The sequence below is a fragment of the Cricetulus griseus genome, chromosome 6 (assembly GCF_003668045.3).
Source record: "Cricetulus griseus strain 17A/GY chromosome 6, alternate assembly CriGri-PICRH-1.0, whole genome shotgun sequence".
NCBI lineage: Eukaryota > Metazoa > Chordata > Mammalia > Rodentia > Cricetidae > Cricetulus > Cricetulus griseus.
In genome coordinates this window covers 3,561,879-3,589,402 of record NC_048599.1, presented here as the reverse complement: position 1 = coordinate 3,589,402, position 27,524 = coordinate 3,561,879, and the positions used below count along the sequence as shown (strand labels likewise).

Genomic DNA, 27,524 nt, shown 5'->3' with positions numbered 1-27,524 from the left:
ATCATCTACCTATCCCAAATATGGAACCAGCATCATGCGGCCCAAAGTAATGGTAACACCGAAGACCAACTTGGTGAACCAATGAGTTTATTGGAGTTACTTCCAAGAGTATGGGTTAGGAGTACTTACAGACAGGAGTACTTACAGACAGGAGTACTCACAGACAGGAGTACTCACAGACAGGAGTACTCACAGACAGGAGTACTTACAGACAGGATACTTACAGACAGGATACTTACAGACAGGATACTTACAGACAGGAGTACTTACAGACAGGATACTTACAGACAGGAGTACTTACAGACAGGATACTTACAGACAGGATACTTACAGACAGGAGTACTTACAGACAGGAGTACTTACAGACAGGATACTTACAGACAGGACAACTCAAAGGCAGCTGTATCATTGAAAGCCTACCCTAGCAGTCATGATGGCTCATGAAAGGTAGAGCTCAATGCACAACTTACAAGCAGCTCTATTAGTTGAAGGGTCTCCTCTCCTTAGCCCTCCTTACTGCTTATATAATCTTGAAATCAGGGAGGGACTGTAAATGGAAGTTTCTCTGTCCCACCTGGTCCCACAGGCACTTCTAAATAATCACTCAGAGGCTTAATATTAATTACAAACTGCTTGGCCTCTAGTTCAGGCTTATTACTAACTAGCTTTTACATTTAAATTAACATATTTTTATTAATCTATGTATTGCCACATGGCTGTGGCTGTGGCTTTTAGCAGTCTGCTGGTATCTTGTTTCTTGGGTGTCTGGTTTGTGTCTCTTCTTGACTCTGCCCTTTTTGCTCCTTGTCTTCTGTTTGGTTTTCTTTTCTTTTCTTTTTTCTTTTTTTTTGTTTGTTATTTTTCGAGACAGGGTTTCTCTGTGTAGCTTTGGAGCCTATCCTGGCACGCACTCTGGAGACTAGGCTGGCCTTAAACTCACAGAGATCTGCCTGCCTCTGCCTCCCGAGTGCTGGGATTAAAGGTATGCGCCACCACCGCCTGCTTGTTTGGTTTTCTCACCTTGCTATATTCTGCCTTGCTATAGGCCAAATCAGCTTTTCTTATCAACCAGTGAGTGTTGTAGAATATTATTTTTGTTTATGTTGTGAAACATTTGTTTTAATGATGCAAAGATGTGTTGCTTTTGTTTACACTGCATTTGTTTACCTCTGTGAAGTTGTGTTACTTTGCCTGCCTAAAAGTCCTGATGGTCTAATAAAGAGATGAACAGCCAATAGTGAGGCAGGAGAAAGGAGAGGCAGGGCTGGCAGGCGGAGAGTATAAATAGAAAGAGCAAGATAAAACAAGGAGAGGAGGACTTCAGGGTCCAGCCTCCCATTCACCCATCCAGCCACAGTGGAAGAGCAAAATATATATAGAAGTAAAAAAAAAGGAAAAATTCCAGAAGTAGTCAGGTTAATTTAAGTTAAAAGCTGGCAAGAAACAAGTCAAGCTAAAGCAAGGCATTTATAAGCCTGTGTGTGTGTGTGTGTGTGTGTGTGTGTGGTGTCTGACTGGTCTATATGCCTGTCTGTGTTCATGTGTGTGTATGTGTGTGTGTATATGTGTGTGTGTATGTATCCATTGTGTGTGTATATTGTCCGTGTCTGTGTGTGTGCATGTGTGTGTGTCTGTGTGTGAGTGAGTGTCTGTGTGTGTGTGAGTGTGTGTGTGTCTGTGTGTGTGTGAGTGTCTGTGTGTGTGTGAGTGTCTGTGTGTGTGTGGTGTCTGACTGTGTCTGTATGCCTGTCTGTGTTCATGTGTGTGTATGTGTGTGTGTATATGTGTGTGTATGTATCCATTGTGTGTGTATATTGTCCGTGTCTGTGTGTGTGTGCGCGTGTGTGTGTGTGTGTCTGTGTGTGTGTGTCTGTGTGTGTGTGTGTGTGAGTGTCTGTGTGTGTGTGTGTGTGAGTGTCTGTGTGTGTGTGTGTGTGTGTGTGTGTGTGTGTTTAAAGGGAGACTAGTAGATATTAACATTAAAACCCTGTTAGCACCAAATGGAAATTTGCTTGTCAATGATTTCAGGAAAACTGAGAGACAATGAAGGGGATGACTCTCTCTTCATTATGTTATTTGCTTATTGTTGATGGTCACACATGCATCCCTGGTAGTTAATGATCTTTAATGCCATGCCTGTATAACTCCTAAGGCTATCTCACAGACCTTGTGAAATCAGTAGGTACCCGGGCCTCCCTCTTAGGAATGACAGCAGCCATTAAGAGGACAGACACTTGCAATGCCCAAGCTCAGCTGGCTGCTGTGGCTTCAAGAGACAGAACACTCACACCGAGTCAGCTCAGTGCCCTGCTATGAAGCTCAGATACCACGGATCCAGGCTGCTGGCCTGACCACCATGAAATTGTCATTCTGTGCCCTGCAGGGACAGAGCCACCAGCCTCTACGGAGATCCAAGAGAAGATGGGTTCTCACCACCCTAGAACTGGAAGAGGAAGACCCAGGGCCCTTTCCCAAACTAGTTGGGGAGGTAAGAACATACTTGTACTTCTATGACCAGCGCGTCCCTTCTGGAGGGAGGAGTGAAAGGATTCCTGCTGGCATTTATTGATTATCTCTTTAGGGAAAGGCATTTATTGATTATCTCTTTAGGGAAAGAACCCAGGACCACACCACCCACATTAGAAAGGGCCCGACTCACAGTCAAGCAATGAGGACAAGCAGGCAGGACACTGGCTGGGACTCTGATGCCTGATTGCTGGGGACCATCTGAGTTTGTACCTTTGGGCTGGTGGCTTCTCCCTGTGACTGTGTGATAGTAACTCTAACATGCAGGTCTGCTTCACTGGTCCCATGCAGACATTTATTTTTTATTTCATTCTTGATGTAGGGAGAGCTTATTTAAAGACCTGCATTGCTATAGGGTATGGTGGTATACACCTGTAAAATTCCATCACTGGGAGAGAAGATGCTTGCTGCCAAGCCTGACAACCTGAGTTTGATCCCCAGGACTCAGGTAGAAGAGAGAACTATTTCCTGGTAGTTGTCCTCTGATCTCCACTAGCATGTACATGCACACACACACACACACACACACACACACACACACACACACACACTCTTTCACACACACAACACACACACACACACTTTCACACACACAACACACTCACACACACACACACACACTCACACACACACACACTCACACAGACTCACAAATGATGATTATGTAGTAATTTATTTTGAAAAGAGTAAGATTCAGCTCTTCATAGCGTCTCTTTGTGAAAAGTTAAATGTGAGCTTCCATTCTCTTCCTCTCAAGAGAAAGCCATTAACAAATTGGTATGTGTTCTTCCAGACATGTTGGTGCAGACTTAGGAATATGTGTAAGGAAAAGGTGCCAGCTAAAGAAACACACTTTGGCCCTGCAAACAGAACCAAAGAAATGCACCATGACCCTAAAACCAGTGCCAAAGAAACACACTTTGGTCCTGAAACCAGAGCCAAATCTGACCCTAAGCCTGTGCAGAAAACTGACCAATCCCTGAGCAGGAGATCTAGCCATCCTAAGCTTAAGGATTGAAATCTGACCAATCCCCACCCTGGAAAAACTCTGCCCCTTAAGAATCCCTATATAAACCCTGTGTCTGTTCAGCTTGTGGCTGTTCAGACTGCCTGGCTGTCCTCTGACACCCTGGCAGAGGGCAGCCACTCTCCTGGATTCTTCCCTCCCAATAAATTTCCTGAATGACTTTGGGTGAGACCTTCTTTTGTGGTGGAGCAGATCAGGGCTGTAACACTTTCACCAGGGAAACCTTCCTCTGGCAGAGCAGAGTTGTTACACCCGGCTCTCCACTCTCCCAGGAGCAGAGCTGTACTGTAACAACTTTGCTGGGGAAACCCTTTCCTGAAGGAGCAGAGCTGATACACTGGGGAAACCTTCCCTGAAGCAGGGCTGTAAGCTGCTGTGCTTACTGTATTCCTTGGTTCCCAAGCTCCAGGATACTTTTCATTCTGAGCTGTGTAACCCTCAGTATTCTGAGACTCCAGAATACCTGTCCCTTCCGATCCTCCCAAACCCTTACAATGTGAGAGTGGATTTATTAAAGGACCAAGATCACAGCTCGAGTTCCCTTCTGGGACTTGCCTTTCTTATTGAAGGGTGTGGCTGCCAGACTGTCCTGGCAGGACACATCCTTAACCTTCTTGAAGGAAGAAGAATGTCCGAGGCAATGGGATGGGCATTCCGGTGTGGGGGGTTTTCTAATCCCATAAACATCCGTGCAATTTCCAGGTTCTCTAGTCCAGTCCAAGGTGCAGCCCACATATTTTGTTGTTGTTGTTGTTGTTTGCTTTTCAAGGCAGGGTTTCTCTGTGGCTCTGGAGCCTGTCCTGGCACTCACTCTGTAGACTAGGCTGATCTCAAACTCAAAGAGATCCGCCTGCCTCTGCCTCCCGAGTGCTGGGATTAAAGGCGTGCACCACCAACGCCTGGCTCACATCTTCATTTTTAAAAAGACTTTTTTCTTCTAAGTGTGTGTGTGTGTGTGTGTGTGTGTGTGTGTGTGTGTGTGTGGTGTGTATGTGTATGTGATGTATGTATGTGTGTGTATGTTGTGTGGTGTGTGTGTATGAGTGTGGTGTGTGTATGTGTATGTGTGTGTAGTGTGTGTATGTGTGTGTGTATGTGTGTATGTGTGTGTGTTTGTGTGTGTGGTGTGTGTGTATGTGTGTGCTGTGTGTGTATGTATATGTGGTGTGTGTGTGTATGTTTTGTGGTGTGTGTGTATGTGTGTGTATGTGTGTGTGGTGTGTGTGTATGTATGTGTGGTATGTGTGTGTATGTGTGTGTGGTGTGTGCGTGTGGTGTGTGCATGTGTGTGTATGTGTGTGGTGTGTGTGTGTGTGTGTGTGTGTATGTATGTGTGGTATGTGTGTGTATGTGTGTGCTGTGTGTGTATGTATATGTGGTGTGTGTGTATGTTTTGTGGTGTGTGTGTATGTGTGTGTGTATGTGTGTGTGGTGTGTGTGTATGTATGTGTGGTATGTGTGTGTATGTGTGTGTGGTGTGTGTGTGTGTGTGGTGTGTGCATGTGTGTGTGTATGTGTGTGGTGTGTGTGTGATTGTGTGTGTGTGTATGTATGTGTGGTATGTGTGTGTATGTGTGTGTGGTGTATGTGTGTGTGTGTGTGTGTGTGTGTGGTGTGTGCATGTGTGTGTGTTTGTGTGTGGTGTGTGTGTGTATGTATGTGTGTGTGTGTATGTATGTGTGTGGTGTGTGTGTATGTGTATGTGGTGTGTGCATGTGTGTGTGTGTGGTGTGTGTGCTCATGTGCACCCATGCATATGCGTGTAGGTGTCTGTGGATGCCAGAGGAACAGAATCTCCCTGGAACTGGACTTATAAGGGGTTGTGAGACTCCTGAAATGGATGCCGGGAACCAAACTCTGGTCTTCTGCAAGGACAGATAAGTAAGCACTCTTAACCACTGAGCCAGCTCTCCAGTCCCAGACTGCATTTTTATTATTTGTAGTGACATGTATCTACATGTCCTTGTGTAGGTTTGTGCATGAATGCAGACAGAAGCCAGGGGTGTCTCAGAGCTAGAATCACAGGTAGTTTTAAGCTATAAGGGAACTGGGAAGCAAACGCTTGTTTTCCGGAAGAACATGGTGCTCCTCTCCAGCCCCCACCCCAATGTCATCTATGCTGAGCCCTCTGCTTCCTTAGCACAACCCCTCAGAAGTGTGATGGCTTGCTTAGACTCCTGAAAGAGGCCTTGCTTCTTAGCCTTGATTTTTGAGGATCACCATGTTTGTTAGCAGGTTCCTGTAATTTTTTTTTCTGTCCTCCCCTACTTTCCAGCTGTTCAATAATATGTCAAATAATGTGTCACTGATGTACTTGATCAGAGGACCTGGCGTGGATGAATTCCCAGAGATCGGTTTATTCTCTATAGAAGACCACCAGAGTGGAAAAGTGTATGTCCACCGACCTGTCGATCGAGAAGCAACGCCGTCTTTTATGGTATCTACAAGGGGATATATTCTAAGCTTGTGTTTAGTGCAAAGCTCTTGTAAGACATTGAACTTGGTAAGCACTTGTTGGCTAACTCTGTTGGGATCTGGGAAATTGGTGCATTATCTGGTGTGGCAGGTTTTGGAGGTATGTGTGGGGCACAGCTAACTTTGGAGTCACCGTTGGAGTGTGGTGCAATGGGGATGGGGTACTATTGACAAGCTTTCAGGCCAATGTCCCAACAGGACCAAGAGACGGGAAGTCACTTGGGGGATGGAGTCACAGAGTGTCTGTAGAATGCTGTGATTTGGTTTCTGGCGGCTAGCATTTGGAGTGTGGAGAGCAGCTAAACACAGAACCAGGGGTTGCCAAGTAGCTTCTACAGGATGGTTTGCTGACCAGGTCTGTGTGTGCTCAGGGACTTTATCACTTCAATGCCTTTGTTGAGGTTGAAATTCAGGTTCCAAACCAGGAATGAGAATTACAAAGAAAAGAGCCTCAAGTCACAGTGGTTGGCATCTCATGTTCCAGCCTCCCCTGGCTACACAGGTTGTCATCCTTTGTTCCTGTAGATTGTGGGAACAGACCTTGGCTGTCAGTTAACCCCTTCAGGGTGGGAGTGCGATGTTTACTATCTGAGAAAAGTAATTTATAATGCATTCCCTCAGAAGCCTCAAAATACTTACAAACACAACAAAATATAAGTCTTAAAGTCATCAGAAGGCTCTGACTCATTTTTAAAGGCACAGGAATGCTCCTCAAACCAAGCTCCTCAGGAGGCAAAGTTGAATCTGTGGTTCTTCTCTAGCCGCGTGGTCTTTGTCTTCTCTAGCTTCCCTGTCTGCAGGATTTATGATGTCATTAAAAAGGGTAAAGTATGAGAGAGATGTTGAAGGAGCTTCTCAGTTCTTCATAAACAAACCAACCACCGGAGGATCTTGGGAAAATGCAGATTCCGGGGTGGGGCAGTGTCTCAGTGTGCAAAGTGCTTGCTGTCCAGACATGAAGCCCCAAGTTTGAGTCCCAGAACCTGTGTAAAACTCTGAAAGCTGTGTGTACCATGGCATCAGAGCTGGGGATGCAGAGACAGGAGGATGGATCCCTAGGGCTGGCCGGTCAGTAGAGCAAAAACTAGTGAGCTCCAGTGTATGAGAGACACTTTCAGAAAAAATGCTGTGGAGAAATTGAGGCAGACACTTGATGTAGGCCTCTGGTTTCCACGAACAGGTGCACACATGTTTACATATTCATGAACACACATGTACAGACTGCTCATTCATTTGGACAGGACCAGACAGTCTGTATCTCTAAGGAGCCCTGAAGTGATGCTGGCCCTTCTGTTCTGGGCTGCTGTGCTAAGGGGCATGGTCCTGGTGCACTGTAGAGAGGAGCTTCAGCAAGATCGAACCACATGTTTAGTTCCAGTGTGGTTGTTGTTTGTTGTATGTGTTTGACACAACTCGGGCTTGACAGTATGTTTGGTACCCGTAAGCCGTTAACAGCCCCATCCCTAGGAGCTTTTTTAAATTTTGGGTTGGACTGAATTTTGGGTTGAACTGAATGGTTTTGTGTGTCAACTTGACACAAGCTAGAGTCATCAGAGAGAAAGGACACACCGCTGAGGAAATGACTCCATGAGATCCAGCTGTAAAACATTTGCTCAAGTAGTGACCAATGGGGGCCGGCCCAGCCTATAGTGGGTGGTGCCAACCACGGGCTGGTGGTCCTGGGTTCTGTAAGAAAGCAGGCTGAGCAAGCCATGGAGAGCAAGCCAATAAAGCAGCACCCTCCATCAGCACCCCTGTGTTATAGGCTTCTGCCTCCAGGATCCAGCCTTATGTAATCTCCTGTCCTGACTTCCTCCAGTGACTACGATCTGGAAGTGAAAGCTAAATAAACCCTTTTCCCCAACTTGCTTTTTGGTCATGGTATTTGACCCCGACTAACATACTGTGTAAGTCATAGATAGTTCCCAGGCATTTAGAACAAAAAGCTGTAACATGTTAGACACTCTTCCAAAGGGACATGCATCTCACTGGATGTGTGTGTGTGTGTGTGTGTGTGTGTGTGTGTGTGTGTGTGTGGAGGGGGGTGGTGTCTGAGGTAGCCACTAGAGCAGACCACCTGGACACAGGTTCAAGCCAATAGAAAGTCCTTATTAGCCAGCTGGTGACTAAACTGGGTATTTGGGACCCAAGTGCAGCCCAGAGCCTTCAGGATGGGCTTTTAGAGCACAATAATCATATCCTAGGTTGGCACACCTCAGTTAGCAAGAACAGTTAGCCAGAAGCAGAACTACAGAAGCCAAAAAGCAAGGTTAGTACATTCAGGGGCTTTCCCCAGAACTATGGTCTCTGATGGATTAATTAGGTCTTTGTTATGCTTTGGCAGTTGGTGCCACCTGTGCCCTGGATCCCAAGGCCTGAATGGTACTTCCATCATGGTGTCAGTTTTACAGAGGTCTGGGGCCTGTTGCACCATGACACCAAAAAATCACATTTGTCTTTTTATATTGACTTGAGTGTGTGTGTGTGTGTGTGTGTGTGAGCGTGTGTTGTGAGTGTGAGTGTGTGTGCATGTGTGTGAGTGTGTGTGTGTGTGTGTGTGTGTGTGTGTTTCCGTGAGTGTTCCTGTGCATGTGGAGGTTTCATGTTTTACTCTATTACTCTCCACCTTATTTTTGAGACAGGGTCTCTCACTGAACCCAAATTCACCTATTTTCTAGGCTGGCTGCCCAGCCAGCTAGGAGGGCCTACTTGTCGCCACATCCTCAGGGCTAGGGTACAGATGAATGCTACTAATGTTGGTGTTTTCATGGGTCCTGGGAATCCCAACTCTTTTTGCATGGTAGATATTTTACTAGCCAAGCCATCTCTCCAGTTCCCTATAATGGTCCTTTATATAGATTTATTTAAATATTTATGTAAATATGCAAATGCTACTAGAAATCAGGCCACCTGGCCCTCTCATTTGACTATCAGCTTCCACAAGGGAAAATACAGGGTGGGAATTCTGAGCTGGCACCACCCATCCATCACCCTCTATTCCATGACTCCAATTCACTTTCTCTTTAATGTCAGAATTTTCTGGAATTTGGGCACTTGTATTTGGTTTTAAAGTCCATCTCTCCCACCAGAATATATGTTCTAAGAGGTGAGAGAGCCTGGCTGCCCTCATGACCATCTCTCCAGACTTAAGAGCAGGGATCTTTGTGTACTGGTGTCTCAGATAAGTACATTGGATGACAGGTGAGGTACCAGACTGGTGAAATCAACTCTTCTTTCCAGGGTCTAGGAGTCTAATCACTAATCACACCTAGCAAAAAAGATGGGCTTGAATCTCAATCCATGGCAGCCACGAATGTGTTCTCATTAGACCATGGAGTTAAGGCGAGGTTACACTGGACCAGGACTGTCCAATGTCCTAATAGGAGGAGGGATATCTGGACAAGGAGACAGAGGCAGAGAGGGACATGGACATTGGTAAGACCAGGGATCCTCAGACTTACAGTAGCCAGAAACCACATGCAGAGAACCCTGAGCAGTCTCCAGAGGTCCCCCGGGTATACTGCATTGCAATCCTAGCCTCCAGAGCATGAGGACAAATTCCACTGTGGTGGTGAGAATGTCACCCTCCCAGGGCAGAAGCATATCAGATGGAGATCAGCAGGGTGGGAAGTGGTGTAAGCCAAGTGTCACCTGGCACGTTTGACTCTAACCAGCTGCTTCTCTGCACAAACACTGGTTATCGCTTCTGAGATACTGGAAAGACAGGACACACCACTACAAACCAAGCAAACACATGGAGGCTGCAGAGAGAAACTCCAGAAGCATGCTATTCCCGATACAACTTGGTGGGGGGTGGGGTTCTCTAAAATCAGACAAAGCATGTAGAATTTGGGTTTTGGGGTATGAAGGGTCGGACTAGCTTGTTAATGTTATAAAACGAACATCTGTAAAAATCTGGCAAGAACTGCAATGTGGTGTGTGATAGATTCATAAAGAGAAGAATGTATTTTTTTTTAGCCTTCTCTATTTCAAATCTCACTTGTTTCACAGGACACAAGTGCCCGTCCAGCCCATCCCTTTACATTCTTTCAAATCCTGGTGTATTTGGCCATCCCTGCACCGTCACTCTGACCCACTTCTAAGTCATGCATGTAACTGATTTCCCACTGGGCCTCTGACATCTCAGATGCTTCCTTCTGCTGCTTTGGGTGTGAGGCTACAGCCCCTGTGTGTGTGATTACAAATGGCCATATGGTGGTCCATCATGCAAGTGCTGCATGGTTTGTTTATCCAAGGGTGTAAATCTCCGGGCTATAACAAAAGGCTGAAAACCATTCCAAGTACAGAAAGCACCGGCAGTATTTCCTTTCTGCGCTGTGACTGAGTCCCCTGGAATTTCTTAACATCTTGCCAATGAATAAACAGCACTCACGCTCCTCGGGCATCTGTCAGAACTAAAGGCCTCAGATGTAGCTTTTAGGATAATAAATGGAATATGAAATAATAAACAGAAAACAAACACATGGTTCTTATTTAAGTGGGAGGATTACGGTTGGCCCCGTTTGAGAGCTAGGAGTCAGGGTGATTAAGGAGCAGAGCTGCCAGCACCGCAATGAATTATGGAGGAAGAGGGAGCAACAGTGTGGGAGAGAGCCAATTTGCTTGTGAAAACTTTAAAAATGTATGCTAGAGTCCCTGAAGCGGAGCAGCTCAGGAGTAGGAGCCTTGCAGCATCCATCAGCCTTCCTGGGGGGGGGGGAGGGGAGGGCGCAGAAGCTGACCGGAAGGAGACTGAGAAGCATCACGCTGTCTCTGAGATGCCGGGTGAGAAATGAAAGACTAGACCGTGCTTCAGGCTCTGCCTGTCTAGCTGTGGTATAGGTTCCTCTACCTCTTCCAGGGGTTAAGTATCCAATCACTCTCGGTACCGAGGAAGCAAGGTGCACCCTAGCCTTGCCAGGGTGCAAGGGGTTCATCTGCCCATGCACTCCCCATTCTTCCTTAAGGAACCCATTTTTCTTGATACCTCTAGCAGGATCCTGTGCCTGCAACCAAGGTCCTGTTGCGGAGTGCCCCTGTGCTTGAGAGCACCCCCACACTGCAGCTCATGGGCATTGTATTCCTCTAGCTGCAACTGACTTCCTGCAGGCTCTCTGCAGGCCTGCCAGCCTTCATCAGATCAGACCCTTGCATCCTAGAGCAAGGGAGACACAGCAGTCAAGCAGGCTACACTCACTTCAAAATAAACTTGCAGGTCTTGCAGCATGCAGCAGATCAATAGCTAGAAATATATTTATCATTATCCAACTTTTTAATTTCATAATTAATGGCATATTTTAAGTTATGTGGTCATCATTGCCCTGCTTTAAAATTGTAATTGGGAACATCCTGTAATTAGTGAGCTGTGTCTTTTGTAACAGTTTCAGATTTGTGAAAGAACAGAACAGCAAGTGGTGTGAGAAGTACCCCCTGTCAGCCTCTTGCCCGGGGTGGTGCATACATTTCTCTCCTTATGTGAACCAGGTTTTACATTAGTACAACCAAAGTCCATCGCTTGCCTAGTCTCTGCTCAGGTGTACTCCTGATGTTTTGCATTACATGGCTTGATAACGGTGCCCCCACCACAGCCTCCTAGAGAGTTGTTTCCCTGCTTTAAAATCCCGTGTCCTCCACCTGGTCACCCCTCCCTTATTGAGAACCACAAGCTTCTTATTATCACCACAAGTTTGCTGTTTCCAAGCAGTTATGGAGCTACACTCCTATAGCTTATTTATAGTCCTTTTAGACAGGTTCTTTATAAAGAAAAATTATGTGCACATGTGTGTTTTACTTGTGTGTATATGTGCATGCACATGCATGTGCACATGTGTGAAGGCATTCATGTGCGTGTGTGTGCGTATGTGTGTGCGTGTGCGTGCGTATGTGTGTGAGTGTGTGTGTGTGTGTGTGTGTGTGTGTGTGTGTGTGTGTGTGTGTTCTAGTTTCATTTCTGGTGCAGTGACAAAATACCCTGACAAGAAGCAACTTAGGGGAGAAAGGGCACGTGTCTCTCTTAGAAATATAAGATCGTTGGCAATGTCTCACCTTTCACTTCTGGTCTTGATGCCCTCTTTCGCCCTCGTCCTCTTTCTGTGCCCCAAACCCACATCAGCTTTTCTAGAGCATTGTTCATTTAATCAACCATTTAAAGAGCCACTGTCTAGTTCCATGACAGCTGTTTGGCGTTTTCCACTCCATCGATAATCTACTCTGATCTTTGTCATTTCCTCCTTTCTATCTGGGTTAATTAGTTTAGTTTTCCCAAATGTTCTCAACATACAAGCTTAGCTTACTAGTTTGATGCCTCCAGGAAGGGAGGGCTCCTGGACATGCTGGAGAGGTGTGGTCATTCCTCTTCACTACATCAGTGAGGACAGTGACCTTCTATTAACCTGACATATCAACAATGACTGTGTTGGTTCCCCTGGGCATCCCTGTCTCCAAAGCCTATCCTGGCTCTTCTTCTTCTTCTTCTTCTTCTTCTTCTTCTTCTTCTTCTTCTTCTTCTTCTTCTTCTTCTTCTTCTTCTTCTTCTTCTTCAATACAGGGTTTCTCTGTGTAGCTTTGGAGGCTGTCCTGGAACTACCTCTAGAGACCAGGCTGGCCTCGAACTCACAGAGATCCGCCTGCCTCTGCCTCCCAAGTGCTGTGATTAAAGGCGTGCACCACCAACGCCCAGAACCTGGCTACTATTCTAAAGGCCCAGTAATAGCCACTGTGTCTTCCTTTCTCAAGTCAACACTGATAAGCTGTAGCAACAGCTTACCTGCATCTTGCTTGGGTCTACCCAAATGCCTTGATAGCAACTGAAGTGTTTCACCCTAATCTGGGCATAGCCGCTCTGCCAGAGCCAGTGCTCAGTCCCTGGGGCAACATGGTACATGGTGCTTAAGCAATTCCTTGGGACTGTACCACACATCTTTGCATTAATAGGCTCTTTGATCAGTGCCCTCAGGTGTAAGCACCCACACTGTTTACAGAGTTCTCTTCTTCCCAGGTTTACTTTGATGCTGTGGATCGATCCACGGGAGAAGTTGTGGACGAATCCCTCATTTTCAACATTAGAATCAGAGATGTGAATGACCACGCACCCCAGTTTGCTGAGAAGGAATTTAACATCACTGTGAAAGAGAGCCAAGCTTCAGGTCTGTTGGGTGTGTTCTACTGAGTGAATACTCCTGTCTTGCTCTGTATGGCTCCCCGCTTCCTGCTTTGATAGCCATGAGGACTTTGATCCAGGTAACTCAGGGAGACTTCATTGCTCACATAAAAGTTGGAAGGCCCAGAATCATTGGAGGCTTTGCTCTCTGTCAGCTGTGTTTTGTGTTGGCAGTGGAAGGATGTGGACATTGTGCTGTGTGGAAGAGCTGGTGTGTAAATGTAGCCTAACAACAAAGCCACACCTACAGAGACAGAGAGGGACCCGTGGGAGGCTCACTGGGGCTCTGCAAGGGTCTCCTCTGCAGGATGGCAGGAAGATGACATCTGGCCTCTGGGTTTCAGAAACTAAATCTCTACATGATTTTCCTAGAAGGAGAATCTATTTTTATAATAAAAGCAGTGTTTAATATTTTAAAATAGTCTTTGGAAATTTCCAAGAACTAAAGCTGTGGAAATAGAAAGCATTTTCAGAAGTTTGTGAAATTTTAGTATTTTTTCCTTAGCGTTTTATATGCATGTTTACACACAATTTGTTTTGTTTGTGTTCACGCATTGTCAGGTTTTATATAGGAGTGTAAATACACATTTACATATATACTTTTTATCATAGCAGAAAATATACATGTATCAGTACTTAAACATTTATAGGCACTGGGTAATTACTTTCTTTCTTTTTTAAATCATTTATGGAGGATTCAGACCATTGATTTTTACAAAGATAATAAGCCAGAACAAGTAACAGAAATGCCAGAACAACTTTCTAGCAAACTGAGGGAAAATAAAGTTTTGTTTTTAACTTTTATATTTTTAATTAATTAATTTTACATACCAATCACATTTTTCCTTCCCTCCTCTCCTTCCCTCCCAGCCCCCCCCCCCGCCTCCCCCCCCCCCCTCACCCACTCCTCCTCGGTCTCCATTCAGAAGGGGTAAGACCTCCCACTGGAGGCAGGACCAAGCTTCTCCCTCTTACATCAAGGCTGGGTGAGGCATCCCACCACAGGGAATAGGGGTATTTCTTTTTTTATGTGTGTGTTTCCTCTTTTTGAAAGCTGTGTTGGATCAGTGTGATGGCTCAGCCGGTAAAGGTGATGCTAAAGCCTATACTCCAAGATCTATCCCCAGAACTCAGAGGTCGAAGAAGAAAACGGACTCCACAGAGCTGTCTGTCCTTGGACCTCCACAGTTGGTCTGTGGCAAGCATGCTCTCATCATACAGATGTGTAGCCATAATATAAATACTTAACCTACAACACTTCCCTGCACATCTTGTACACTAGGTCTTCTGTGGATAAGCCCTGAGATATCTTCCTTGGTCTCCAATTGTTGAGTGTTTTGTCAATGCCCTTTAAAAAGCATTTTTGTAAACTGTTTGAGGAACATACCTGAGCTAACTTACACTGCTGCCAGGCATCACTCATGATGTATAAGCTCAGGGGAGAAGACTGGCTGCTTCAAAAGGGCCGTGAGATTGACGAGGGTCAAGTACGCATTGGACAGCGGTGTGCAAGAGCGTGCCAAGTGTTGTCTGCATGTCTTTCCTACTATGGCTGAACATTTTCATACATCTCTCAGGCTTTTGTTTTCTTTTTAATCAATGGTTTGCTTCTTTGTTCTGTCCATTTTCTGTTAATGTGTTTGTTGTTTTCTTCCTGATCACAACTTGCTCCTTCCATGTGAAGAGCACATACTTGCCACGTACATTTCAAATGTATTAACTCAGTCTATTATCCACTTTCAAATTTTGTTTATGTTTTTTATACATTTAAAAACTTCATGAATCTGTTGTGCCCCCCAAACTCTTCTGCAACAGCAGTCATAGCTAGGAAGCTCTTTGAAGTTTACCCTTAGTTAAACTTCCAACTTTATTTTATGTAGTGCGTCTGTAAGCTGATTTCTCATTCAAACATCCCATTCATTCTGTTGTGTGTCCTGATGCCGTTTGTGAAGACTCTTCCCTCATTCTACTTTAGCAAACTACCTTCAGCCAGCAATAACATTCTTAAAAACTTCTTTCTAGGTCAACCTATTTTTCAGTTGTTAACGGTCGATTTGGATCAAGAAAACACTCCAAATTCTCAAGTCCTTTATTTCCTCGTTTCTCAAACACCATTACTGAGAGAAAGTGGCTTTCGAATTGATCTCATCAGTGGGGAAGTACGACTCTCGGGATGCTTAAATTATGAGGTTATGTAGATTTTATTATTTTAAAAGCACCAGGGCCGGTGAGCTTAATTCTGTCAGCAAAGAGCTTACTGCACTAGCAGGAGCACCTTGGTTCCAGCCCCAGCACCCATGTTACCTGAGTGCTGTGGCAGGGTGTCTATTGTCCCAATGCTACAGTGGCAGAGAAAGGCACATCACTGGGGCTTCCTGGCCAGCCAGTATAGCCAAATTGGTGAGCTCCGGGCTCCATGAGAGACATTGAATCAAAAATGAAGGTGGATAATGCCTGAAGAACAGCAGAACAGCACCCGTGTGTGTGTGTGTGTGTGTGTGTGTGTGTGTGTGTGTGTGTGTGTGTGTGTGCGCGTGTGTGTGTGCGCGCGCGCACGCGCATATGCACACACAGAATGTTGCTTACGCTTGAGCCCCAGATTGAGGTCTACATTTGCAGTTGGAAGTTTTTTGTGGTTAAGATTGCTCTGGAAATTGCTAGAAGGAAATATCTTTGTTAATGTTTCCCTCTCCTATGTTTGTGGGCTTAACATTCCTTCTCCTTTCCACATAGACTGCTCCTTGGTTTACTCTGGTAATCAGAGCCACAGATTGTGGAGAGCCATCCCTGTCATCCACAGCCATCATTCACATCAGTGTGGAAGAAGGCAACAACCACATGCCCACATTTATGGAAAACCATGTAAGGCATAGGCTGCCTAAATTGTAGGCCTTCTACAGATGGTCCCCAAGTCCCAGTCTTAGGTATTTCTTTCTATTGGGTCATGAGTAAGATACACACAATTCTCCAAGGTGACCTAGACTGGAACTAGGAAGTCCACCTGGGCCTAGAGAGATAGGCCAATCTATTCAACACTTGCTCCCCATGTGTGAAGACCCATACTCATATAAAACTCTGATCATAGTGGTATCCATTGAGGACAGGCAGGAAGATTCATGGGGTCCATTGGCAGCCATCCTTGCCTAATTTGTGAGTCCTAGATCTCAGAGGAAAACCTGTCTCCAAAAGCAAGGTTGGAGCCATCAAGATGGCTCAGTGGGCAAAGGAGCATGCTGTCATCCTAACAGCTTGTGTTCCATCTTTGCAACACAGATAGAAGGCTAGACCTGACACTTTCAAGTTATCTTGGTAGTGGTGGTGCGATGGTGGTGGTGGTGGGGAGACTTTGGCACAGGTATCTTTGTGCACACACAAATTGATTCTGAGAGGAATTTTCTTTGATGACCCCTGCATCCCTCCTGGTTACTGTGAGACTTTTTGTTCTTTCATCTTCTTGTGGTGTTCTAGTTAATGAATCTATTTATTCTAGTTTCTACCTAATCTCCTCCCCAACACTCACGTTCCATTGTCAGACCCTTGCCGTGCATTCTAGTGTCAGCTCATTATTATCATTTATTATTATTATTATTATTATTATTATTATTATTATTATTATTAATTGTTTTGCCAGGGCATAGTAATGTTGCATTAATGATTCAACCAATTAACTTTGTTGCCATTTAAATTTTTTAATTACATAAACCAATATAGAATGTTTTTAGATGAAAGCACCTCATTCAAAAGTTTATACAAATGGCAAAATAATGTCACAGTGAAACCTTGTGTGAGAATCCTTCCCTGGTTTAGGAAAAAATCTATGCACTCAAAAGTAAGTCTGGAAAAGAATCCCTTGCTGTCTGGCTGGGCTGGCTTAGAGGCTGTCTATGAAACTACTGGAAAATGAGCTGGTTCAACTATGTGTGCTGGTATTTACTTGACCCAAGTAAATATCTCCCCACTGTGGAAAAGCTAGGATAATTAAGGCACGTGGGCTGGGTGTGTATTGCATCTTAAAAATTCTCAGCAAAACAATGCACTGAGTTGGATTGGAAGAATGCTTTAAAATTGCCCAGCTTTAGACACAGTCTCAGGGAATGCCAGGTATAGGAGGAACCAAGCTCCTGACTTAAAGGTTTTTCTAATACGCCTGAAGGAATTCAGATGCTTGAAGGTCAAGGGTGTCTGGATGAGGGCCCAGCCCTTTCTTCTCTCCCTGCCCCTCTTCTCCACGGTGTGTCTGTGATGTGACAGTGATGATGATTTCTTCCAGTACAGGATTCAGATTTCTGAAGGTCAAGTCGAATGGGGAGTGTTGTATCTTCCTGTTCAAGACCAAGATTCACCATTTACAGCAGCTTGGAGAACACAGTTCCACATATTGGGTGGCAATGAGGAGGAGCATTTTGACATCATGACTGACCCTGAGACCAACCAAGGAGTATTAAATGTTATCAAGGTAAAGTCAGGGCCAGGTGGTGTGGATGCTGTGGTCCCTGTCGAGGGACAGCCGTGATGACTCAAGGGCTGGCTAGTGCCTGCTGAACACTCACTGTGTGCTGAGTGTCCTGTGCCACCCTTAGGAGAAGGCAGGACCCTCTGACCCCTTTGTGTAGAGGCCGAGGGCTCCTCCTGAAAAAGCCATAATAATCAAACCTTATTCTTTGATTTTTTTTCTGTTGTTGCAGGCAAAATTTACCACATTCACATAGGGCTGGAGTTTTTTTTATTTTTTTTCTGATGTGATAAAAAGTGAACTTAAAAAATATTTATTTGGGGGGACAGGGTCTCAAGTATTAGAGACTGGCCTTGAACTTCTGATCTTGTTTCTAACTCTAGAGTGTCGGGATTATGGGCATGCACCACCGAGCTTGCTTTATGTGGTGCTGGGGATCAAACCCAGGGCTTTGTGCAGGCTAGGCAAACGCATGGCTAGGTGGGCAACATTCACTCTTCCTTCAGAATGTTTCTCTAATTAAAAAGTTCTTGTTTATTCTACCTGGTTTAAAAACATATAAAACTTTGAAGTGTAAATATTGGGACATTCGTGTGGGTTGTAATGAGTGTGATCATGAGGAAGCTGGCCCTGGAGGAGATTATTGTGGCCATAATTTATGGGTGAGGAAACCAAAGGCCAAAGAGATCTTTATGTAAAGTCACATAGCTGAGAACAGTGGGCTCTGACAGAGGCAAGCAGCTGCCTTCAAGCAGACCTGAGAATCGCCAGTTCCTTCCTCACAGAGGACCAGCTGGTGTCTGGGTGGAGTCGAGATTCTCCCTGTCAGTTGGACAAGCTCCAGGAAATATTGAGGGGCCACAGTCTACACTGTGAATAGCAAATATCTGACAGCATGCTGCACAGTCACCTACCACTGAGTTTGCCAACCTTTTGGGTTCTCAGTCCTTCCAAGTCCCTGGCCACTTTGTACCCGAGTAGCTATGATCATTAGTATCTATATTTCTCTAAGTTCCTCTGATTTTTTTCCTGTGGCATGGTTAACATTTGAATGTTTCATGAGTTCTGGGTTTTGTTGCATTTTTTATCACCTTCTGATGGAGGGCGGCTCTGTGAGTCAGAGGAGGTGGAAGAGAGTGAACCCCATGAGTGATTTGAAAGGGAGCCAAAGATAGGCTTTTGATCACCTCCCTCCTCTGCTGGGTTTTTGATGACTCTGCTAAGCCTCCTCCAGCAGGGGAGCAGAGGGCGCTGATCAACCCTCCTTACCTCGACAGCCTTTGGATTATGAAACTCAAGCAGCCCACAGCCTCATCATTGTCGTGGAGAATCAGGAGCAACTCTTCTCTTGTGAGGAAGGCCAGCCACAGCCATCCACAAAGGCGATGGCCAGTGCCACTGTGAGCATTCACGTGGTGGACACCAATGACCCACCAGCCTTTCACCCCAGGAGCTTCATCGTCAGTGAGGAGGATGGAGCCAGGCCCGGCATCCGGCTGGGAGCTTTCAATGCTACAGACCCAGACAGGGTCGCTAGCCAGATAAGGTGGGCACAGAAGAGCAGGCAGAAGGGCTGGCTACAAGGTTGGCCACCGTCTGTTAGAGAATGTGGCTGAGACTGATTCAGTCTCAGGAGTAAAAATGTAAGAAGCTACTTGGTGAATTGGCTAGGTTAATCGAACTTGCACCCTCATCCTGAAGTACCTACCCTCCTGGAGTACCCCCGCTTACCCCACTTACTCCCTTTGACCTTTCATAGTCTTTTTTTTTTTTTTTGTACAAAAATGATGTGTTACATGTTTCTATGTTTTTCTTTGCCAGATGTTGTAGCTCTCTTGCTTCTGGATAAACACTTTTAACAATATTTGTTATTTTAAATGGAATACTTAATAGTCAATTCTATGTGGTGGTACATATGTGTTACCACTTTAAGAGTTCAGGCACTGGATACATTCATACACCACCCAGAACATGCTTTATCCAGAAGGAACTCTGTACCCAGTAAAGCCAACTCCCCAGGTCCCTCCCCAGACTCTCTTCCCACTTCCCCAGATCCCATCACTGTCCTGACCAGCAGGACGTCAACCTGAGGCAAGAGAGTCAGGGAGAGGGAATGGGGACAAGAGACACAGAAAGAACGACCACAAGACAGGATTCTGATCAAGTGGCAAACTTTACTTTTCTCAGGCTAGCTTATATAGTCGGCAGAGCAGGATATGGGGAGGGGTAGAGTGGGTTGTTTGTGAGCCACGTGTTAGTGTAGGCAGGATATTAGGAAGCCACAGAGAGGATGTTTGGCAGGGTAAAGAGTTCATGAGTAAGAGGTCCAGGAAGGGTTGCCTAGGTGACTGAGCCTGTGGGTGGAGGACTGGGTCAAGTTTTTCTTTTCTTGAGCTGAGGTTCTAAGGAGCTGCTATGTAAAGATTAATATATAATTATGTGGCCTAGGATCTCATGCTAAGCCCTGAGATTTGGCTCCCAACACATCACCAAGCCCCTTCCCTCAACCTGTTTTCCAGTCCACTTCCTCACTTCCCTTCCCCAGACCCCCCCCCCCCCAGCAACCACCACTCACCTCTGGTCCCTATGTCTTGACCACTCCAGTGATGGAATCCTAGTGTAGCCTCAGACACTGCTTGATCAAGGTGATGGTTGTATGTCTTCAGTGACAGAGTAGAGTTAGTTTTGATTTGTTCTGTCTAATTTACATCAGTTGAAATTAGTTTTCATGCCCAAATTTGCCTTGAGGGCTCTTTTGGCCTCAGATGATCTATGAATGAACTGTTGAGTTTCTTCCCCTGGCTTGTAGGCATTATAGAACCACAAAAACTTCTAGAACCTTCCCTAATTGTTAAAGTTGTACATGAGAAAACAGTCTCTTTAAAAGCTATGACTGACTATCAAAGAGGGGTCAAGGTGGACCCTGTTGAGAGCATTTTCCCAGATGAGGAAGACAAAGCCCATGGGGAAGCTACCCTTCTTTGGCCCTTTCTTTGCCTGAGCTTTGTGCTGCTGGCTTGAGTACAGGAATCCCATACTGTGGTCCCTCCAGAGGCATAGTGGTTGGTAACATGGCAAGGTTCTAATGGATACCGTCTGATGCCAGCCACTCTCAGGAATCCTGGAATATTCTGCTCACCTCTTTTTTGTTTGTTTGTTTGTTTTTGTTTTCTGAGACAGGGTTTCTCTGTATAGCTTTGTAGACCAGGCTGGCCTCGAACTCACAGAGATCCGCCTGCCTCTGCTTCCTCAGTGCTGGGATTAAAGGTGTGTGCCACCAACGCCTGGCTCTGCTCACCTCTTAAAATAGCTCCAGGTTTACAAATGAGGGGTAGAAAGATAACTCTCAGGCTGACATGCCAAGAGAAAGACCCAAGCTTCTGTGACACACTGTGCTGAACAGGAAGCAACCATCCAATACCTATAGACTCGCTCTGTTCCTGCACCAAGTCTTTCCCCAAGGCAGACAAAGTTCTGTTCAGGCCAACCAGGAAGAGGGAACTTACTCCAATGACCCTGGACCTGACACCGTGGAGCAGTCTTTACTGATGCCCCAGAGCCTTCTTTAAGCTTATGAGCACTTGGGTGAGCACTTGGATTTCAATTGTCTTTGAATTCCCAAATTTCTTGTGAAGGGAACTGTAGTTGTTTAAGTCAGTGCTCTGTTGCTCTGAAGAGGCACTCTTACCATATTACCATGGAAACTCTTGAAAAAGAAAGCATTTAATTGTGGCTTGCTTACTGTTTGAGAAGCTAGTCCATTGTCATGATGGCAGGAAACATGGCAGCATGCAGGCAGACATGGTGCTGGTCAAATAGTTGAGAGTTCTACATCTAGATCCATAGGCAGCAGGAAGACAGAGAAGCCCTGGACCTGTCTTGGGTTTCTGAAACCTCAACATTCACTCCCAGTGACATACTTGCTCCAACAAGGCCACACCTCCTAATCTTTTCAAATAGTGCCACTCCTTGGTGACCAAGTATTCAAAGCTTGGAACCTATGGAGGCCATTTGTGTTCAACCCGCCACAGAAGTTCTATTTGTATTTTGATTTGTCATTAAAAATATTTTTGAAGCAAGATCTTGAACCCTCTATGTAGTTAAAGATGGTCTTGAACTTACCCCCTGACTCCACATCCTAAGTGGCATGGACCACCATACACCACCATGGTCATGATTTGTCTTTTGTAAGGCTTTCCAATTTAAAAACAAACAAAATAAATGTGTCTGTGTTCCTTCTACAAGATACAAACTGGTTCATGATCCAGCAGATTGGATGATCGTGGATGAAAGATCAGGAGTTGTCACCACCAAGAGGCAAATAGACCGAGAGTCCCCTCATGTGAATGACAGCTTTTACACAGTCACTGTCCATGCAGTTGACAATGGTGAGTACCAAGGCAAAGCTGGGAACTAACAGGGCTGGCTCCTCCCTTGGGAGGCCATTTTTAGCATTGCTGAGGAAATTATAAAGTAAACCTTGTTTTCACTTTGCCTTGATGCTGGAGATTATTTTTGATAATAACGTCTGAAATGGTAAACTAGGGAGCAATACCTCTGAAAGAGGGGCAGTATTCACTCAGCAGAGACAATTAAACCAGCGAGGAAGCCGCCATCAGGCCCACCGTTTTCATCTGTTCATAAGATAACGCAGTATCTCTTTGTCAAGCCCAACGATGTGTGATAAATATTTAGCAGTTTCCTGTACCTGGAATTGCTCATAAGCTCCAGCAAATGTGACTGACTGGAATGTGATTGTCATAAACTAGGACTAGTGGTTTTAAAAACATGTCTTAGCACATTTCTCCAAATTCCCACAAGGCTGAAGTTAAACGCATCAAAATCTAAAGCTGCGTTGTGGGAACACTTCCAGTAACATTAACAATTGCACCTGAAGAAGTCTGTGGATGAAAACCCAGGTGCCAAGTGCTACGGGCCTGTCCAACCCATTTTCAGGATCTTCTGCTAGAATGTCAGTGAAGCAAGGTCCTAGCTCGTGTCCAGGGAAGAGAAGCGGCCCAACCTGAACTCCAGGGTGTCACGATTCTGTTGTGGATGGTTTCGTGATTGTCATGATTTATTTTTAATTTGGAAAGATGATTTTTAAATAATGACAAATTTGTTGCCATCATCCCATTCTGCCCTCCCTTGTGCTCCCCAGTCCTTGTGGTTTCCACCAGAATAATTCAGAGATCATATGTGGAAGTGTAGAGATGAGTGTCTGATAGAGAAAAGTGGGGGACCTCACGGGATGAGAGTGGACAGTGGCCCTAGGGCCCATTGAGGAGAAACACATACTTACGGGGTGAGGAGAATGGCCAGTGATCAGAGAGGCCACCCACTAACTTTCGCTTTTAAGTGGGCTTCATACTATCCCTAAAATGTCTAAATAGACACTTTCCCTCCCCGGTGATTGGTGGGTCTTTGTTCTTTACCAGATTTGTACTATTGTTTGTAGTAGGTTATTACCAGATAGTCATAATCTTTCAGACAGTTCTGATTGATTGCCATGTATCCGCCTGGGGTCAGAGACCAGAGTTTCAGTACCTGATTTTAGCAGCTGCTGACTGACCATGAGGGAAGATCCACCCTCAGTGACGCCCAAACCTGCTGGCAGATTCACGTGCGGCTTTAGCATCCTAGTACCCTTTACCCAGCTTAACCTGTATAGTCCACCATCACAGGCAACATCCCCACCAGGTCAGAACTGACCCATCTTCCCTGGGGATCCCACATGCTGCCCTTTTATAGGCACTATGTCCCCCAACACCTCCTTAACATGTAACATGGCTGACAGGACATGGAGAGCGTCTACACTCTACCTCATCTATAAATGCTCACGATGGCAAGGAATCAAATGCTTTTCCTGGTCTGCCTTGCCTTTTCATATAGACAAGACGCAGCTTGAGCACAGGCCTGGGTGGTTCCTGGTCTTGAAAGAGAAATGGCCGGCTGTTTCAGTGAGTGGATTTGTCTTGGCAGCCCTGAGCACGGTCATTTGCCAGGCCTATGTGCACAAGGAGGGCTCTCTCAATGGATGGACCAGGTCTGGAAGGCTCCACTACCTCAGCTTGATCCAAGTCCAGGCTTGGGAAGTGGGAGGGAGAGTAAAGCAGTCTGTCTTACAAAAAGAGCACCCCATCTTCACAGGTTAAGTCTTAGGAGCTGTGATGAGGTGATGGGTGGGAGGACCCTGCTTTCCTGCTCCTGGGGAAACTTGGGCCTCCTTTGGCTTCTGTGAAGGATTTGTAGGGCAGAGACTGGCTACAGCAGCTTCTTTGCAAATCAGGGTCCAGTCCAACCTCCTGTGTCCTGTTAGCACTCCAATTTTGCAATTCAAATATAGAGAGAGGCAGAGGAAGGAGGGTGAAACACAGGTGTGCTACCCCCCCCAGGACAGGCAGAAGCAGGGAAGATGAGCTCAGTCTGCCTTTGTTGGCATTGAGCCTCCAAGCTGGGTAAAAGGCTGGAGGGAGGTGGTTTCTTCCACTGAAAACCCTGCTGGGCTTTGTCTGTTTGATTGACTTAAATTATTCATTTAGTCACAGTTTTCTCAGTTCTGTGAGAATTCCATGTAATGTGTTTTGATCATGTTTACCCGCCTGCATCGCTCCCTCTCAATTGGCACCCCTCCCCCACACACCTGGCTTTGTGTTCTCTTCTTATCTAAAACCCATTGGGAATAGTTGGTGCTGCCCACATACTCGTGTGTGTGTGTGTGTGTGTGTGTGTGTGTGTGTGTGTGTGTGTGTCTGTCTGTCTGTCTGTCTGTATGCATGTCCACCAGAGGGTGGTCAACCAACCAGGGGCCACACCCTGACTGAAAATTGCCTCCCCCTCCAGAGAGCTAGCAATTGTCATGAAGCCGTCTAGTGCAGGAGCTGTTGACACTGCCAATTTTGTAAGTGCATTTTCATTCTCTCACTTTAGTATTTTAACCTACTCTGTCATTCCCGGGACTCTTTTTATTCCAAGGCCTCCCGCCACTGACTGGCACAGGGACCCTGGTGCTTTACCTATCTGATGTCAATGACAATGCTCCATCTCTCCAATCCCATTCAAGATACTTGGAGGTCTGCGAGTCTGCCAGGGACAAGCCCCTGCTCTTAGAGGCTGAGGACTCAGACCTGCACCCCTACTCTGACCCCTTTACTTTTGATTTGGACTCTGCCCAGAGAGATGTAGAAGATACTTGGATGCTGAGGACAAAGCAAGGTGAAGGTTTGTATGAGTTGGGGGCTAACCCAGACTGTAACAATGATTTAGGGTGGGGACACTGGGTCACACAGTCTCAGGAGACCCTTGGAGAACCTAAAGACCAGAGTGTGTTGTGTGGGAGGCCAGCCAGGCTTACTTACCAAGTCCCAGAAAGGACTCTGGGCATGAGGACTGGGGTGGGCTTGCTTAGATGGAGTATTGCATGCATGTTGTCACTTGTGGATTTCCTGACACCATGGAAGAAGATGACTGTCTGCTCTGTGCTCTTCTGTCCCCCAGTTTTCATCTACGCCCTTGTCCATGTAGTGAATAGCAGTCACGGCTCTAATAGTGTGCATGAGAATCTAGAGCATGTCACCATATGGCTTTTCTGGGATGATGTAAAGCCATGTGTTTACTCTGGGTAGAGAGACTGAAAACCAAAGAGAGGACTCCATCCCAGTTCAGCTTCGAAAACTGAGGAATTTTACAGGAGCATGGGGGAGTCGAAGGCTGCCGCTCATCAGGTGTCTCCAGGCAACCGAGAGGCAGTTGTACCTGATATAACCCCACCCTCAGTCAATCCTCCATCTCTTGCATAGCCTGCCTGTCCCCAAGACCACATGCAGTGGGGATAGGAATCTCAGTAAGGGTCTGGAGGTTCCTTCATCACCATAGACAGACTACTCTTTATCCCATTGCTGGGACCAAGGACTATAAAGTTTCTACTAGGTCCCTGATGCCAGTGGGCAAAAATGCCTGGAAGACATGTCTCCACTGCTGTTGTCAACCCTGGGCATGGTCATGATGGGATGTGAACTTGCAGTTGCTATCAGAAGTGAAACTAATCTTGGGACTTTCCCTCTAATGTTGCCGATGGCTCCTTTTGCCAGTGGCAAGCATGTGGTGGCTAATATGGGGTAGATATGATTGAGGCATGGATCCACGTTGTTAGGGAGAAAAGTTCCTTCTCCCCTAGGGACCTTGACTCAGGATTCCTGGCTTTGCCACAGGAAAGACTTTCAGGATGAGTCTGAGTGAAGGAGAGCTGGACTTTATTAAAATTTTGAGAGCAATAGGCTCTTGGCAAGTCTAAGACACACCCAAGTGTGGGTGTGGGTTTCTCAAGGCCAGATCCTGTGGGTGTAGACAGGATCCTGTGGTCCAAGTCACAACCCATGGGTATTGGCAGGGTCCTGTAGGTGTAGGCAGGATCTGTGGGGATAGCCTGGGTCTGTGTGTAGACAGGATCCTGTGGGTGTAGGTTCTTGTTCAGATAGTATAATTTACAGTAAGGTCTAAGGGTTACAGGTTTTCCTTCTGTCAATGAAGTTGTAAAGTAGGTTTATGAGGGAGTTGTTTATGTTTAGGAATGAGGGGAGTGCTAAAACCTCAAGGTAGTGAATCATTTGGGCCCTAAGTTAGCACAGCTAATCTGCCACCCTCATTTGGGCTGTCTTTAGGAAGACACATGTGGTCCTCTCTGTAGGCACTTTGGCTTTATCAATGGTATCCGATAGAAAAGGTTACCCAGATCCTGGGACAAAGGACCTCTTTTCTTTCCTACGTGCTCTTTGCTTTCTGATTTTCTATCTTTCCCATTTCCATGCAGAGACTCAGCTATGAGGGATGAGGAGATACACACGGGACGGATGAGTCTACTCATGTCTTTCTGCCTTTGCAGGAGGCCGCTCTGCTGAGCTCCTAATGCTGAGGAGCCTCCCTCCTGGGGATTACTTGGTGCCATTATTCATAGCAGACAGACAGGGCCTCACCCAGAAGCAGACGGTCCACGTGAGGGTCTGCTCCTGTCCCAGTGGATCTGAGTGTGAGAATCGCTCAGACGTGCGGCTCCTGTGGTGGGCCCTGTCCCCTGTTTGTGCAGCGCTTGCGGTTCTGGCAGGTTAGTGCTTCCGGGAGCTCAGCCCCGCTTATTGACCAAGGGGCAAGGGGACAGTCTCTGCATGGGTGGGAGGAGGATGAGCTCTGGGTTTGTTCAGGTCAAAGGTTGCCAGACACACCTAATTGCCAGAAATTCAGTTTCCATCGGCAGGCAATTATGTAAACAATGGAATCCACAGAGGAACACAGTCCAAGGGCGAGCATATGTTTGTAGTAACCATGGTTACAGCGGTGCACAGGTGTCTAGGTGTCTAGGTTCCTGGGCTTGGCTGAGGTTAATAAGGGCACTAGTTATTCCAAGAAACAACAGACTATTCCTGGCCAGTTAATATCAAGCAGTGAATTCAGCAAAGAGTGTTGCCATCTACCTGAGCCCCGCATGCTGCTCAGCTCCTGAGATGATTTAGATGGAGCCTGACCCTGTCAGGTGGCAGTGGGGTGGAAGTGAATGGAACCTGGTCTCCTGGAGTCTCTGACAGGGGCGAGCTTGTTCAGTCCTTTCTGTGTTCTCACAGCTGCTCTGCTTTGCCTGCTGCGGTGCCACTTTGCATTTGGACCCAAGAGGCTCAGAGGCTCCATCCCAAGTGAAAATGGCCACCAGACACTGATTGTGTACAATGAGGAAAGCAAAGCCCTTTCAGCCCAGGTAGGGACTGTGGAGCAGTGTGTTGCATGGCAGCGACATCAACAGCACAAATCCATAGAGCACACGTTCATAGATTAACGTATTTCGTGTGTGTATATGCCAGTGCCTGCATGTATGTCTATGCTCCAGGTATGTGCAC

The 27,524-nt window shown here is 46.1% G+C and overlaps 1 protein-coding gene across 1 annotated transcript in view; it reads left to right on the top strand.

The window, feature by feature from the left end:
- Positions 1-2,239: 2,239 nt before the first annotated feature.
- Positions 2,240-27,524, top strand: part of Cdh26 (cadherin 26) — a 37,177-nt gene continuing 11,892 nt past the window's right edge. Inside the window, 11 exon segments of the mRNA XM_035446558.1 lie at positions 2,240-2,488; positions 5,829-5,990; positions 13,026-13,173; positions 15,210-15,376; positions 15,921-16,049; positions 17,458-17,643; positions 18,918-19,186; positions 21,886-22,028; positions 24,616-24,861; positions 26,525-26,740; positions 27,255-27,385. Of these exon segments, the coding sequence (XP_035302449.1) occupies positions 2,240-2,488; positions 5,829-5,990; positions 13,026-13,173; positions 15,210-15,376; positions 15,921-16,049; positions 17,458-17,643; positions 18,918-19,186; positions 21,886-22,028; positions 24,616-24,861; positions 26,525-26,740; positions 27,255-27,385 (2,046 nt within the window).